Source organism: Urocampus carinirostris, chromosome 14 (genome assembly GCF_059441175.1).
Source record: "Urocampus carinirostris isolate Australia breed hairy pipefish chromosome 14, RoL_Ucar_1.0, whole genome shotgun sequence".
NCBI lineage: Eukaryota > Metazoa > Chordata > Actinopteri > Syngnathiformes > Syngnathidae > Urocampus > Urocampus carinirostris.
Genome location: NC_142362.1, coordinates 31,405,009 through 31,422,243, shown reverse-complemented (window position 1 = coordinate 31,422,243; position 17,235 = coordinate 31,405,009). Strand labels below are relative to the sequence as shown.

The window sequence follows — 17,235 nt, the reverse complement described above, 5'->3', positions numbered from 1 at the left end:
AGTCTACATTCAAAAAACCTCCGCTGAGGTTGCAGATCTTATCTCCGGAGGCAGAGCATTCCGCAGCACCGGGGCCCGGATGGAGTACGCTCTCGAGCCTGCAGACTTCTTCTTTGCTCTTGGAGTCACAAGTAGACCGGCATTTTCCGGAGAGGATACTACTTGTGATTGAGGCCTATACAAGTAAAGATGACTTGACTTGACTTAAGGCCGGTAAGAAAAAATATCATCAGGATTTTTTCCATGTGCCTTAGCCAATGAGATGCATCGTAATGTGTTTCGTCTGCCTTCTACCATTTCCTAGATATTTTTTCAAACGTGTAGGTTTCAAATTAAAAGACATTGTCCAATCCTGGGGTTAGAAGTGCGCCGACGTCACATAGGTTAAGTTAAATCCGTATCCTACTCATTTGCAGTATTTTGTGAATTTTTATGAAAGATCTCTGCTTGCATCTTGTTTTGAAACTGTTCTCTATAAGAGGGTCAAAATGAACTTCAACAATCCTAAAAAGACACTGTGTAATATTTGACAAAAGGATGTCGCTCTATTCTGTAGTGCAACTTTAAATCGAATGCGACAGAGCACAGAAAAGGATATAAAATACAACAGGGGTCGCCAATGTTTGCCCCGCATGCACCTATGATAACTTGAATAGCCCACAGGCAGGTACTGAAAATACCTCACCAGTGATGGGCAAATGTGATTTTTTAGTAAATTTGATTTCTGAATGACATGATGTTATAGTGGTTGACTTAACTTCTAATAATTACAGCCTCATAGTGATATGGTAGCAACATAGGAATAGCATAACCTATTAGTTTAGAAATGTTTATCTAAACAGTAGCCCTTTTTTCTAATTAGTAACAAAAATATCTCTCAGTTAAAAAGGGTTGGTGCACTACGGAGACTCAAGGTGACCAAAATACCCTTTTTTTTGTTGCCCGGTATTTCATAAAGTTTTTTAATTTTTAGCAGCAAATGGCAGACAATTATGCCAGGTTCCTCTAGGTGGGCCTCATATCATGTAAAATAAATCCAAATATGTTTTTTTGTAAGATAACTCATGAATTTTTGCTTATTATTCCAATCAATGTCCCTTTAAATAACTTCAACAGAGACACATTTTAAGTAGGTGTGGTTCATATGGGGATCGGGTTTGGCAACTTTTTTTACTTTTGTTTTTGAAATATATGGTTTGGCTCTCACTGAAAAAAACAAATCAAAATATTCTGCTTTCATTGCTCTTTAAGTAAAAAAAACAGGTTTCGACCAGTCTTAGCTTATTAAAAATTATAAGTCAAAGTATATTATTTCATAAGGATTTATTCTAATGAGGTTACAAGAAAATTAGGTAAGACATTTTTACAATCCAATTGTATCGGAAAAGCAGAACTTAGAACTTAGAATATACAAATAAGCAATTTTTTACAAGTATTTACAATATACTCGACGTTCCAACTCAAAACATGGTCGCCACCTCCAATTCCGTTGCTACAGTTACAATCTTCGGACCAGACTTGTGGGCCTGGGGCTGGTTCTGCACCTGGGGCAAGTACGGCGGGAGGGTAGCAGTTCCGCCGCCGTAGGTCGGCACGCCGCAGCCGGCACGTGATTTCTTGGGATTGGTCGCGTGGCTCGATTCCTTCCAGGAGCGTGCGTAACCGTGCGCTTCATGGAAGAGGGTCGCCGGGGAGAATCCGACGGTATACGCCAAGTCCCTGGGGTTCCTGAAGCACTGCGGCGGTATCGCACAGTAGGTGCCTTGGCAATCTCCCGCTAAGCTGTTAGTGGTGCTGGAGGAACCTGAAAACAAGTGCGATAAATAAGGATTCGATTGCCTCCACCATGCTTGTGTTACACAACATAGTAATGGGATTTCTGGCTATTTGGAAAAACAAAACTGCTCCTTTGGCTCGGCTTACTAAAAAGAACTTCTTCCCTGAATTGGAATATTTTTGTACTGATATTTGATCTTTTAATAATAATAATGACACATTATGAACCAAATTATTTAATTTTGAAAATGTATAATACTACTTTTTTATAACTTCCTTTACTGTTTCCATATAGACTGAACTTTAACTGAATTTAAACTCGCTAAAATTGTTTATATTAAACAAACAACACAAACATGACTCCACTCATGTTGACCAGACACAAGCACCTTCAAAAAGGAGAGAGAGAGAGTGAGAGAAGTAAAAGAAAGAAAAATACAGTAGGAAGAAGATTGAGAGAAAGGAAGTGAGACAAAGAGCAAGACAAAGAGCAAGACAAAGAGAAAGATAATAAGAGAAAAGGACAAAAAGAGAGAAATGGATAGAGAATGAGGGGCAGATAAAGAAGGATAAACAAGAGATGATAAGAAAAAGGGAGGAAGAAAAAGGGAGATGATTGGAGAGAAAGAGAGAAACATGACATAAAAAGGGAAATAAAAACCTGAAAAGATAGCAAAAGATCGAGAGACAGTAAGAAAAAGAGAAAAAGAGGAAAGAGAGGGAGAGAAAGAGAGAGCGAGAGCAAGAGAAAGAGAGAGATTAGATGGAAATAGAGAGAGAGCAAAAATTAAACAGAATTAGAGGGAAAGAGAAAGAGCGGAACAGAAATAAATAAACAAAAAATAGAGAGAAAGAAATAGGTTGTGAGAAAAAGGGCGCTGCAGAAAGAAAGAGAATCAGAGAGTAAGAAAAATATTCAGAGAAAGTGATAAAGTATCAGAGAGAAAGAGAGAGAGAGAGAGAGAGAGAGAGAGAGAGAGAGAGAGAGAGAGAGAGAGAGAGGAATAGAGCAGTTTTAAAGAGCATTTCATGTGCTTTACTTCTCAGAGCTTGCTTTTATAGCCGCTTCATTCGTGAATGACGCATCACTACGCAAGACCTCAATTGTTGTTTGGAGCCATTTCCTCAATCTAACGACAGTTAATAATCTTTTTAGAAATACAATTACATTTTAGGACTATTACTCGAATGTTATTTCACCGTAAGTATCTCTACGTAGCCTGCTTTAATCAAACCTCTTTTAAATTGCAAGGATTAAATCATTTTACAAATGCTTCTCCGGGGATAGTATATTGCATCTTTATAATAGAAGCATAGGAAATACAGTGCACTCCTCAACATAACTGAGATTTATGATTAGCAATGCAAGAAGGTTAAACAATTAACTAATACGGCAATGTATTGTCATCTTAGAGGATGGTAAACTAAATTTCTTCCACTCAAATTCATTTCCCAATCTCTTGTGACACTTAAAGGGACAGTGTGTATTATTTGGCCACTAGATGTTGATGTGTTGTGTTGTGCAATTAAAGACGAGTGCTAAAAATCCAAAGGAAGGATCCAAATTACAGGGACTCGAACGTGACTAAACTGGACCATATTTCTTAAACTATTTTACCAAACGTTTTGGTTTTCTTTTTCGGGTACCTGTAGCAGCAGAATACCAGGTATTTATGTCAGCTCCTTCTAGTTGAGGCTCACATAATGTAAAATAATTCCAAGTTTCGACTTACGAGTATTTAAATGAAAAAAAATGTTAAATGATAGTTCATGAATGTTTGCTTATTATTAAAATTGTTGTGGCCAGCACGGTGGCGCAGTGGTTAGCGCATGTGCGGCACAGTTCTAAGGTATTGGGAAGTTCCTGTGTGGGTTGAAATCCAGCTACCGGACTTCCTGTGCAGAGTTTGTATGTTTTCCCCATGCTTGCGCGGGTTTCCTCCGGGCACTCCGGTTTCCTCCCACATTCCAAAAAGACATGCATTTCAGGTGGATTGGCCGGTCCCAATTGTCCCTAGGTGTGAATGAGCGAGCGAGTTGTCTGTCCCTGTGTGCCCTGTGATTGGCTGGCAACCAGTTCAGGGTGTCCCCTGCCCACTGCCCGATGATTGCTGGGATGGGCTCCAGCACCCCCGTGACCCTACTGAGGATAAGCGGTGCAGCTAATGGGATGGGATGGGAAAATTGTGTTGTTAATGAATGATATTCTTTTACTACTATAACGCACAATTTATACACACTGTCCTTTTAAGCTCAAAGTTAGGAGGCGCTGGTCTTTAAGGGTCACTATGCTGCTTGTTTTTTATGTTTCTCTCCTCCAACACAACAGATTCGAAAAAGCAGATTTTTTAAAATTTGGATAAAGATGCCCAAATGGTTGCAAGAGGGAAAGAACATTGTCTTATTTCAAGAGTATTTTTTTATATTTCTAAGACATTTGAAGTTTTTTTTTCTGGTAAATAATATTCATACCTGACAACATCTAGAAGATAGTGGATCGAATTTATTTGAAGTATTATTTTGTCATTAAAATAGAGAATATTTCTTATAAATAGCCAAATAAGCCACTGTATACTTGATACGATTATTTGGTATAATTATGATTTATCTTAAATTATTCAAGAAGAAAAGAGAAAATATCTTAAAATAAGATAGACTTCATTTAAAATATACAAAACAGTGTACCATCAGCTTGATACAACACATGTGTTAATAGAAACATTTTCTTATTTTTCAAATTAAAAGATACTTTAAAATTACACAAGACGTGCTGAAAATTACTTTAAGTTTCTGCCAAAGGGGTAGGACTTTAGTTTTAGTTTTAGGCAGATCATCCCTGTTTTTTATCAAATCACATTACCTGTTAGTGGAAAGAAAAACAAAGCGTAAACAAAACATCCCAGAAAATCATTGGATGCTCTCTGCCTAGTCAATAGGACAGCGCAATTTCCCCGCTGTGCCATCAAAACAATAAAGCACTTCTTTCACGCCGGTCAACCCTTCTTTGCAATCTGGTAGGCGCTACAGGTCTCTTAAAACCAGGACTAACAAGCCAGAGGCAGTTTCTTCCACAGAGCCTATAAAAAGCAGGCAAAACTCTAAAACATACATATCTTGCCTACGTATCGAAAAATGGCTATCCATATCTTATTCAAGACTTAATTTATTTTTATTTTTTTGCGACTAAATGTTATTGAACCATCATCATCGGACTATTTTCACAACTTAGACCAGTCTCCAGGTACTACTTTGTAAATAACTTTTGCTAGCCTAAAATTGTTTTATCTTATTCTTCTCTTTTAAAGTCTTTATAATGTTTTATTCCTGGAGTGCCATGTCTAATCGCAATGCAAACAATGTTCACTATGTTGTTTTCAAAGACAATAAAGAATATTCAATTGAGGCCAGTTGAAGGTTTAAAAAACACCAAAACCTACTTTTAAGTCTTGGGTGGAAGGTGCTGAAGCTGTGCTTGCCACCGTCCCCGCTAACGTCTGAGTCGGAGTCGTTGAAGTCACTGTCCCCTTTGCCGCTGTCCTTCACGCTTAACTGGTCAGTGTTGCCCGTGCCACTGCAAATCAGAGCAACAACAGCGCAACACATTAGCTTGATTATTGATGCCATCCTAAGATTACCTCGTCTAACCTAATTGTGTGTGAGCACGCACAAAACCATGAACTTTAAGTATATATATCAGAGTTGAACTTACAAATAAATGGATGTTGTAGCTTCAGATTATTTTGTAACTAACCTTACTTGCAGGCAGTACTTGTCAGCTTCCCATAGAGAGGATGGTTGGAACTGCTTTGAGGGAATGAACACCTTAAAACGAACAAAAAAAGGTTAGCTTTGTTTTTGAATACCAAAAAAATTGTACATTGTTTTCACCTTTGATTCAGAGTCACTGCTCCTCTCTTCGTACAAGCAGGAGCCATCCAAACTTGAGGAGGTCCTCTCCAGAAAGAAGCCTCGCTGGCCAGTGTATATGTTACCATGGGCAGGCCCAATTGGGGGCCTACTGTCAAACAAATTGAGGCTGGCCTGACATTTCGAGTGTCTTGAGCTGCAGCGTCTCACTTTGCACCTGACTACCACAGCCACAATAGCAGCCAGAAGCAGCGCACACCCGGCGCTCAGCAGGATTATGACCACCATCGAACCGTCCAATGCTGATGCAGGGCCTCCCTCGTCACTGGAACGCAAGACCACCACGGCTCGTTCCTCGATAGGATCCGTGTCTGTGACCACGAAACGCAGGGTGACGCTGCTGGAAAGAGGTGGCCGGCCACGGTCACTTACAGCCACAATCACTTCTAAGGTGTCCTCAATTTGGGCTTCCAGCCGTTGCTTGAGGGAGATCTCGCCAGTGTCTCTGTTAACAGTGAAAAGGTTTCGGTCTCCTTGCAACATGTGGTAGGACAGTTCAGCGTTCACGCCGTCATCTGAGTCTTCGGCGGAGAGGCTCAAAGCCAGATAGGAAGTGGGGGCATACAAGGGCAGCGGAATATCAGCAGAATCGTTGAACAGCACAGGGAAGGTGAAATATGGGTAGTTGTCATTCTGGTCCACCACTCGAATTTTAATTGTCGACGTGCTGGACAACGAGGGGGATCCTTTGTCTACCGCTTCAATGACCAGCTCAACTTCATAGAGGCGCTCATAATCAAAGGACCGAACAGTGTACAAAGACCCAGTTTTGGAATCTATTGACACGTAGGTGGAAATCGGCGACCCACTTTCCACTTCAGAGTCCAGAATCTTGTAGGAGACTTTGGCGTTCTTACCTTCATCAGGATCCCGGGCAACCACAGTAGTGATGTAAGAACCAGGGATGTTATTCTCTATGACTGACACTTCATATGTGGACTTACTGAAGAGAGGTGCATTGTCATTTTCGTCAGTCACCCTGATGGTATACTGCCGGACTGTTTTAAAAGGGGGGATTCCCAAGTCTTCTGCAACCACAGTCAGATTGTACTCAGGGGTCTGTTCTCGGTCCAGAGCAGAAGTGGTGACTATCATGAAGGTCTCGCCGTAGGCTTGCTGCAACGTGAAGTGTTCATGGCCGAGCAAGCTGATTCGTACATAGCCATTGGAGCCTGAATCCAGGTCTGAAGTACTGATCAGGGCCACAAAGCTCTCTGCAGCCGCAGCCTCAGTGATGTAGGCCACACCATCTGTGCTGGTGGTCATAGGCTTGATGTTGATCTCGGGCGCATTGTCATTCACGTCCACCACGTCAATGGACACCTTGCAACTTGATGAAGCAGGGTTGGCACCCAGATCTAAGGCCTTGACGTTAAGTTCATAGGAGCGCCGCCTCTCAAAGTCAACCCGGGCCCTCAGCGTCACGTCGCCGGTATGTGGGTCGAGGTGAAAAATGCGAGTTGCTTCTGTTGAGACGCTGTCGAAGGTGTACATCACCTCCCCATTGACACCCTCGTCTGGGTCAAAGGCGTGCACCCGCACCACACGGTGTCCCACAGGAGCGTCCTCGTTGAGCTCCACTTTCAGCGACCCGTGCTCAAAAACTGGCCCGTTGTCATTGAAGTCCAGCACCTTGATACGGATCGTGGTGAAGCCGGACTGCGTGGGCGTGCCTCCATCTGTGGCGGTAACTTCTACCGTGTAGGAGTCCTCCATCTCTCGGTCCAGCTCTCTCACCAGCACCAGTTCAGCAAACTTGATACCGTCTTCCCGTTGGCGCACCTCCACGCCAAAGTGGCTGCAGGGAGAAATATTGTAGTTCTGGATGTAGTTGTCACCCACGTCTGGGTCTATGGCGATGGGTAGTGGGAAGCGAGAGTCCAGAGGCACATTCTCCAAGATTTCCAGGTTGGTCTCATTGCGTGAAAACACCGGTGCGTGGTCGTTGATGTCCTTCACTTCTATCTCAACATGGACTAGCTGAAACTTTTCCCTGGAGAGAGCCACCACGTTAAAGGTGATGAAGCACCGCGGGGTCCGAGGACACAACAGCTCGCGGTCAATCAGTTCGGCCACGCTCAAGAGCCCGTCGGCCTCTCGCATGGACACAACTGAGTAGTTATTTTCCTGCATGAAGCGGAAGGACGTGTCGTGGCCTTCAGCTGGGTCAATCTTCAAATCTCTGGATAGGTTCCCTATTTCTGTCCCCGGTGTGTCCTCTTCATACGTAAAGTATCTTGTTGTCGTGCACTGGACCATGTGAATAATTAATGCCAGCACGACGCAGCATCGGGGTAGTATTGCCATTTTGTTATAACTCTCCCCAAAAAAAGAAGTTTGCTCATGTAAATAAAAAATAACACGAGCAGACTTGGTCTGTGAATGAGTCTGGGCTCCACACTTGCAAGCAGGCTATAAAGTGGGCCGTATGCAAATGAGCTGGCCCCATCCACCAATGGCCTGACACCACAGGGATTCAAAGGGGGGAGACTTTTGGCTGATGACAAACTGCTGCCTGCTGACAGTTTGCAAGGCAAATGGTTTACTTTTGGCATCTTATTAAATCCCTAGGTAGTCTTAGTTAGAAATGTTTTTTGCAAATGAAGGTTTGCTTTGCCATTTGTTGGAGCCAAGAGTGACTTGAAAATACATGGGCAAATGTTTAGGACAACTGACACAAAAGTTCCTCAAATAGAAATGGAGAAATTATCTTGAGTGTTGGTTGTCAAAAGATTGAAGTCATAATACAGCTTTATGTATCATCATTATGTAACATTTATTTATATCTAATTTTAGAAAAACCTTGTTTGACAAGAGACATGTGTTCTATATTTTCTCTGTTATTATTTTTCTGATTATTAATTTTCCATCATATGCTATCTAAATAATATTTTAATCTTCCAGTATTTACAACCCTCACTTTTTGTTTCATTATGATTTTCAAATTATTTTACTAAGAAAATAAGAGTAGTCATAGTTAATATCATCATTTTACAATTTAAGAAAATAGTTAGAAATTTTGTAAAATAAGAATTATAATTCATTTTAAATATTTACCATTTGATTGGGTTTTGAAATGGATTTTTTTGACAAAAACAAGAACTGTCATACTTGAAATTGTTGCTTTTACTAGATAAAAAAAAAAGTTAAAAATTAGATTGAAATAAAAAACATAAAGTGGGTACTTTTATTATATAGTTTTTGGTTATGTATCTAAAAAAATATAGCAATATATCCTTGAAACAAGCAAAACTATTTTGGCAATGGAGCATCAATATTGTTTGCAGTGTATGTAGAAGCAAGTAGACCTTTCAAAATTGAGCACTACTAAACCACACAATCAAATAAGATCCTCTAGAAGAATAAATCCACTACTCATCTGAAAATATGTTTTGGAATTCTGACAAGACTTTGCTGTGCTTTATCAAACTGAAAATATGCTATATTTATTTGACCATCACAGTGAGCTTATTAAGGTTTATGTTATATTTTAAACAGATCTCTGCGGGATGGTGTTCAATTCCACACCATTTTAAAATTTAAATCACAATAAACATATTTTCAGATGAGTAAACTTCTTGAATGCAGAATTATTGATTGGCGCTATTCATTAAAATGCAGGTGCCCGGTGAGGCTATAGATTTCAGATAGAGTGAAATTGTATTTTGCTGTTGAACAAGTAAAACATGCTCTCGCTGTTTTTTACTCATTTTTTTATTTCATTTTGTACAAGTTTTATTTTTTGTAATTATAGGATGCTTGGGAAATGTGCACTGACCCATCCTTTGACACTCTGGCAGCGGTCCACCCAACTAGAACATCTCTGCCAAAGAAGCTTTCAGGTCAAATCAACAATTATCTGATGCAAAAGTACAACTGCGTGACAGTTTTGACGAGCCCGAAAGCATGTTGGGTGGGTGGTCGAAAGGGCGCAATGTGCTAAACATTTGTGTAAATGTAGATGGAAAGTTTTGGTTAGTAGAACCCTCGATAGAAATTAAGTTAGGAATAAATGATTATCAAACATTTAAATAAAATATCAAAAATGTATGTGTATACACATTGTAGTAAATATTTGATATTTTTACTAAATTATAGAGTTAAATCAAACATTTTACTTAACAAACAACAATTTGTTCTTCTCTGTCTCAATAACATTTAGGAAAAAGAATACATTAAAGACAGAATAGACTAAATAGCGAAGGCCGAGAGCACAATTTTTGTCATTACTAGCAGCAGGCAAAAGACATAAGCCTAAGATTATCGATAGCAATCAAAAACAATCTCTCATTTTCAGACAAAACCTTTTACTCCAATTGACAAAAAAAAAAAAAAACAGAACTAGACAAGTGTGGCTCAGTTCCTCGACTCCTTAGACGATTGGAAATCTTAGTGGTTTGAATGGTGAGCTACCAAACTCGGAATCCAACAAGAATCCGATTCATTAATGAGCTTCACATCAAGGTCGTAGAAGGAATTTGATTATACCTTTGACCTCGACTGTGCGTTGCTTAAATTTTAGCACCAAAGTGTGCTTATAGCATAAACCCATAGGTTTGGGATTCCCCTTGACTGGAGAACATCAACATTTTTTTTCTTTGCTTATTTAACAAACCTTCTTGTCATTTATTAGAATTGTCATTGAAATGTGAAGTATATTAGTTTGTGACTTTCAATTCTGAGACAAAAATAGATTTATGTTGATCCTAAAACCCTCATGATGCACATAAGAGTCAATTTTGCTATTGATAAAGGGTTTATCAAGCAAACTTGGAGTAGATAACTGGTCATTCAACTGAAGTAGATATGAAACCAAGATTAACCAATTTCTCATCCAACACCTTAACCCACAGAAGAGGGTTCCTATCCTATAACGTATGTTAAATGCTGTCTTGTCCATTGTCCATTTAAACAAATGGCTATCTTGCAAATTTACTCTGACGTTTCCTCAATTAATTTTACCACTCATAAAACCTAGACTAGTCTAGTAGCTCTTCTTTCCTCTGCCTAGAGCATACACAAAGTTTTTATACAATTTTAAAGTCCGTCTAATAAATATCATTTTGCAATTCCTATCCCATCTCATACAAGTATTATTCATCGTACTTATTGAATTATTTGTTGAATCCTCTCGTTTCATTTTTATTTTACGAGCAGTTGATTTAGATTCATGTTTACCACTTGGCTGACAGTGCTTGGTACTGTTCTGCTGGGCTCCATTATTTAAAACTTATAATTCACCACCTCTCCTGCATATAATCACGCCACGCAGTGCGTCCTCGCCACTAAAATCCAGCCCCGGCAGCAGCGCTAGCAATCAATAGACCTCAATAACCCAACACCTAGCCATGAATCAAAAACAAAGTGGCTTTAAAAAGCTTAGCTCGGCGATTAGCTGAAGAGGAAAGCTAAGGTTTCCGCATCGAAATGCAGCTTTGTATAGTCTCTGAGGCGCGCCAGCTAAGGGTGGGATCCATGGGGTTTTTGGGTATTGATCCGATCCGAGTAAATACAGGGTAATATTTTTCAATACCTCTCCGATACAGACACATTTTGCTTCTAAATGTCATGATCATTCAATAATTGACACCCCCCACTCATGAGTTAGTTTATAATTACAATAAACACAGCACAAAGATCTTATGGTTATGGTTATGAAATGTTTATTGAAGGTATTGTTGGATACATTAATCAAAACATGACACAAAAAGAAAAACTAATGCTGAGAGTGAGCATGGCCAAACATGGTCACCTTACGCCCCCTCCCCTAAGGAAATTTGACAGATCTGTTTCTGCCAACCTTTGCTTAAAGGTTTGCACCATATTTGCAATAATAACCCGGTCAGGCAAAAAATTCCAAATTTTTGGTATCCTGAAAGAAATACAGTTTCCGTGCAAGTTGCTGGTAGGTCTAGGCACCCGTAACTTATATCTGTGACCACGTAAACCATCAACACGACAGAACTCAAAAAATTGATCAAAAGGCACATCGATCATTCCATGCAGTACTTTGAACACAAAAATTAAATCAAATTGAATTCTACGGAGCGCCAAAAAGTCCAAGTTCAGTCTTTGTAGTCTTTCCGGATATGACAAGCTGTGCATCCCAGGTATCCGCTTCGTATACCGTCGTTGAACTCCTTCCAGTAGGTTAATGTCCTTGAGTAAGTAAGGGTTCCACACAACGCTGTTATATTCTAACCCGGGTCTAACATAAACGCAAAACATTCGAACTAAGAATGCTGGGTTCTAGTTGTAAAAGTTTCTGTAAATGTTTGATGCTATGTTATTGGCTTTGTTGGTAATTTTGGCGATATGCGTGATAAACTTTAAGTTTGAAGTAAGAGTGACACCCAGATCCTTATGTTCAGTAACAACATGCAAATCATGATCTTTAATGTTATACAGCGGAACAGAACCATGTAAAAACGACTGTGCTAAGCATTTATGAGATGACAATTGCAGTTGCCACTTTTCGGACCAAAGAAAAACTGATTTAATGTCATTTTGGAGAGAATCAATTGTTCCTGTCACCTGGGTTTTTGGTAAGAAAGCCGACAGTTTAGCATCATCGGCAAAAATTGAGATGTCACTACTTTGAATGGCCTCAGGTAGGTCGTTCACAAAAAACAGAAATAATAATGGTCCTAGTACTGAGCCCTGCGATACCCCACTACAAACTTCCGACCACGCTGAAAGAACATCATCAATTTTTACGCATTGTTTACGATTTGACAAATATGCTGTTATCCATTCAAGCAGTTTTCTCCTAATACCATAGCATTTCAGTTTTTGTAAAAGCTTGTTATGAGACACTTTATGCACCAAAAATCTTCTATTTTGCAAACTTTAACAGAGTACAAAATATATAAATGTTTATATTACAACTGTTTCAAATTAAAAGTCAAAAGACTCGAAAAAATAGCAGTGATGTAACGAAAATACAAAAATGTATCATAATATCTACAAGATGACTGAATCGCTTTCCATTGCAAGATATTTTGAAACTGAAGTCAAAGGCCAAATATTGTAAACAATACAACGTAAAAACCTTTAACTGTTTAAAAAATAAATAAATAAATATCACAACAACTTTTTTGGAACAAAAGTCAAGATAGTCAAACAAAAAGCAGTAATGTAAAGAAATAGAGACTAACAACCATACTTTTTTTAAGCTGAGAGCTAATTTTTCTTACCTATTGGCGCGAAAGGTTACAAGTTTGCTAAGCATTTTTAAACATATATTATTACTATGTTGTTACCATGTTTTTACGAGATTGTATTTTTTTAAAGTTAAGTCAACCACCAAAACATCATGTCAGTTGGAAATAAAATTCACTAGAAAATCTCAATGACCTGTCACCGGTGAGCTTTTTATAGAACATACCTGTGGGCTACTCAGGTGATCCCTGCGGGTCAATGTTGGAGACCCCTGCAATATGATAATGTAAACAAGTCAAATAAAATATGGTCTGTAGTGCAAATACAGTGTACAGTAATCCTTTGCTACTTTGTGCATTGGTTATCACTGGTTCACTGCTCTGCGGTTATTGAATTTAATTGTCTATATTGTCATTGATGTCAACATATTGTGCATTGTGTTCTGAGCAGACAACACAGCAAATACTATCATGAGGGGCAGGTTCTCTGTGTGTGTGTGTGTGTGTGTGTGTGTGTGTGTGTGTGTGTGTGTGTGTGTGCGTGTGTGTGTGTGTGTGTGTGTGTGTGTGTGTGTGTGTGTGGGTGTGTGTGTGTGTGTGTGTGTGTGTGTGTGTGTGTGTGTGTGTGTGTGTGTGTGTGTGTTGGGTGGGCGTAACTGTCTATGTGCGTGACTGTGATAGATAGGCTGGTGTATGCTGTCAGTCACAGTGGGGGCGGGTGCAAGTCATTATGTCCACCAAAACAAACTGGAAAGCACAGCGACAGCTACCTTTTTTTGAAAATAAATTCATCAATTAAATTCTGGAGAAGTGAGAAGTGCACAAATGAATCGTGATCGCCAACGGGTGCTCTGTGGATTGTTATTGTGTCTGGGAAGGGACTGAGGTCGCGTCGGGAGAGAAGGCAATAGCGAGGCTGCAGGTTCGGCCAACTGCCAAGCCTCAATCTCACTGACACCAGACTTGTTTCCAAAAGAACGGATGATGTGGAGCTGCAAACTTGTAGTAAATTGCTCGTTTTGGGCTGGTCGTATTTTAATAATCACAGAGACATGGCTCATTCCAAGGATACCCGATGCTTGTGTGCTGCCAGCCAGCCACTCTCTAAATCACTTTCTTACTCTGAAAGAAGAAGCCCTCCAATTTTGTTGTACTTTTATATAGTGATAATAAAGACTATTCATTCAACTGCAATTCTGTGTTCTGTGCTTTCATTCATAATCCATGGTTTGTTATTAGGTACAGTCGTATACCCTCAGTCGGCATCTTGAGCTAAGTTTGAGTCTTAGGAGCTTTTATAAAGGTGCAACGCTCCTTCGCGAAATGTTCTCTCTTCGCGGGGATTCGGTAAACACTACTGGATCGAATTTGTAAGTTATAATGTATGTATAATTTTATGATACACTGACAAGATTATCATATTGATAGCTCAAGGAATAAAACAGTATCCATCCTAAGACAGAAGTATCAAACCAATCCAAACACTCGTTTATTATTGATAATATTTATATTTGAATCAATCTACCCACCCTCAGTACAGAGAAGAAACCCAAATCTTGACATTCATCAAGAACTCAGCCTCTCTGCGACTCGTATCATTCCGTGCAAAGAGGGTGTGAGCGTAATATAAAGGCTGAGCGAGAATGTGCCTTTGTCTTCCTCGCTCAAATAACAGGGGAGGAATATTAATGCAGCTCCTCAGACCTCAAAAGTGTCATTGGTGCCGTGTTGTCGGAGAATACACATCACGCTAATTGGCCTGTAATTAATCCGCAATTTCATAAATCAACATTTCATTCAGACAATAAGCCTAAAAACAGGTCGGGGCGAGATTTTGAAGGGTGACAGCGAGATAGAAAAGCCAAGTATTGATGTAGCCTCCCACCACACTCGCTAGCTTGCACGTCAACACACAAAAGAGCATGAGTCAAGCAGACTTTTGTCAAGCATATGGGTGATTAGCCCACGCTGATTAAAAAGCATCCTCGGCCCTTCAAAAGGGCCCTTGACGCCTTCGCAAATGTTTGCGTTAAATCTGTCTGATCCTCCCCCGACGGGCCGGCGAGGTGTTAAAAGGCGCAAGCACAAAGAGAGGTCGAGACGCAGACGGCACCGGAGGTGCTGGCGATAGTGAGGTGATAGGCGCAATACAAGCTGATTTTACATCCAATGCGGACATTTAATTGACTTCTTCCTGACAAAACGCAAAGAAAGACACAAATCCGGCTTTGTTTTTTTGTAAAGCCTCGCTGAGCTGGTTTTAGTGTGGATTGTGAGCTACGTGTATTGTTTCGGCGTTATTTCAACAAATATTTTTCAGTAGAGCTGTGTTTCTTCAATGTTGGGTCGGGACTCAAAAGTGGGTCGTGGACCGTTTTTCAGTTGGTCGCATGCTTTTGCCTTGGCAAATTAGCACTAAGGGTCAATTACACCGTTTAGATCGCAAAACTGCACTGTCCGATCTCTTCTTCCGGTTCAGCCAATCGGTGTTGTCCCAATGGTTGTTGAGAGGGGCAGCATCTCATTTTTTTGTGATTTTATTGTTTTATTTCCCTTTTCTGCTGATAATAATCAGTCCCAAAAACGTTAGTGATAAGGAGAAGGAGAAGTGGAAAACAATGACGACAACTATTAAGTCAAAGAAGAAAACGATTGCAAAAAACAAAACAAAATGGTGTACAATGTCTGTCATTGAAGCGTTGCTGGAAAGTATAGTACATTTTTAAAAAATTGTTATATTTTTAGCTTTTTACCAGCATATTCATTTTTAGGAATTGCATATTCAAAACATTATCAATGTATAAGTACATGTTTTATTGATATTTTGGTAAGAATTTATTTTAGTATGTGGCTATTTTGAAGCAGTAGCTTATATACAATATAAACTTGTATGCGAGTATATATGGTGCTGAAGTTGATTTGTTTTGCTGTTTTTTTTAAATATAAGGTGAATTATATTCCACTATATCAGCCTTGAAATACATAAAACTTTTCTTGGATACATTTGAGAAGCACAATTTTCTTTCTTGATTTGGGTCGCAGCTTGTCATGAGGGTGAATTGGTGGGTCCTCAAGTCAGACCACTTGAGGAGCACTGCTGTGGAGCAGTGGTCGACAACCCGCGGGTCATGGAGTGGAACCAGGCGTTTTTTTTCACGGGCCACATAGAAAAATAAAAAAATACTAATATTTTGTTTTACTGTACTTTTTGTGTATACAGCCTTTTTTTTACCCCCAAAACACTCAAATTTTGGGTGCGTGTTATCCCAAGGTTCTTAAGTATTTGAGCGATAACTGATTCGTCGATAGATGCAATGGGAATCAAACCCGAATCGTGGCAGTGAGGGCAACAAATCCTAGCAACTTAGCCACTAGGATAGTAAATGACAAGGAAAAATACATTCAGTTTTATCACACTATTTTTCCTCACAGTACCACGTTGTACAATGTTGTTTGGCTAACCGTTTCCCATAATGTACGATTACAGCGTTGAATAACTTGGCACCTTGAGTAAAACTAGCGTGATGATGTGAGAAAATGCAATGCCTTTTCTCTCTATTCTCTTCAATCATAGTGTCTTACTCTTTAAGATTTGGCTATTCCAGTTGCATCCAAAGCTGAGCAGATAAGGTCAATGATATTTGTCTATCCTTGCTCACTTACGGTGATATACTACCTTAAAACCCTTGGTGTAACGTGCGCTGAGCCTTGAGGTTTCTTCTGGAGAAAAACATGTGTATACATGAATAAATACTGTCCTGTATAAGCAAAATATCAGGCTTTTTCTATATTTTTCTTTTAAGAAGTTAGTGTAGGAGCAGTTATTTGAAGGTCAAAGAAAAATACAGCTTCGCTCGAAATCAAGTAAACATCATGACATATGATACTTAACACGATGTCGTTAACTCTGCCACTCAAGATAGGAAGCAATCTCGTCATTGCAGGAAATGACACCATTCCTAATGTCTAGTCATTTTCTACCATATCAGTTATTTTACATGATCTGGCTCCTTCTCTAAATGAGATCTGGATGAATGTATGTCACTCGGCCTTTGGAGGTAAATAACGTTTAAGTTCCTCGCATGTTCCTGCTAGCAGACATGTCGAGCCTTTTTCGACGCAACAGCCCCATGCTGACTTGGTGTTGAAAATCCAGGATTTAATGCTTATGATGTGTCTGCGGCTAACACTAAATTATTAGCCAAATTAGTTGTTTGCCAGTAAGAGGATTCACATTTTAATCTGATCCAATGGCTCACGCTCAAATATGCGATGACAAAGCAACAACAGCATCTGTAGATTAAAAGGAAATAAATGGTGCAATCAGATGCCATCCCCCTGAATTGTAATTTTTTACTTTGCTTAATGCTTT

General features: G+C 39.6%; 1 protein-coding gene across 1 annotated transcript; it reads right to left on the bottom strand.

Annotated features, from left to right (window-relative positions):
• Positions 1–1,276: 1,276 nt before the first annotated feature.
• Positions 1,277–8,073, bottom strand: pcdh8.1 (protocadherin 8, tandem duplication 1). The gene is made up of 4 exons (XM_088352910.1): positions 5,665–8,073; positions 5,528–5,598; positions 5,214–5,347; positions 1,277–1,804 (listed from the first exon to the last, which is right to left on the bottom strand). Exons 1-4 carry the CDS (start codon positions 8,008–8,010, stop codon positions 1,461–1,463), a joined length of 2,895 nt encoding a protein of 964 aa, XP_088209036.1. The 5' UTR covers positions 8,011–8,073; the 3' UTR covers positions 1,277–1,460.
• Between the last annotated feature and the right edge of the window lie 9,162 nt (positions 8,074–17,235).

Excerpts from the sequence above, each read along its gene's own strand:
- pcdh8.1 (XM_088352910.1), bottom strand. The coding sequence starts at position 8,010 with ATGGCAATACTACCCCGATGCTGCGTCGTGCTGGCATTAATTATTCAC. Across the intron at positions 5,599-5,664 it reads GCAGTGACTCTGAATCAAAG|GTGTTCATTCCCTCAAAGCA; the intron begins GTGAAAACAATG and ends GTTCGTTTTAAG. Across the intron at positions 5,348-5,527 it reads AAGTACTGCCTGCAAGTAAG|TGGCACGGGCAACACTGACC; the intron begins GTTAGTTACAAA and ends TCTGATTTGCAG.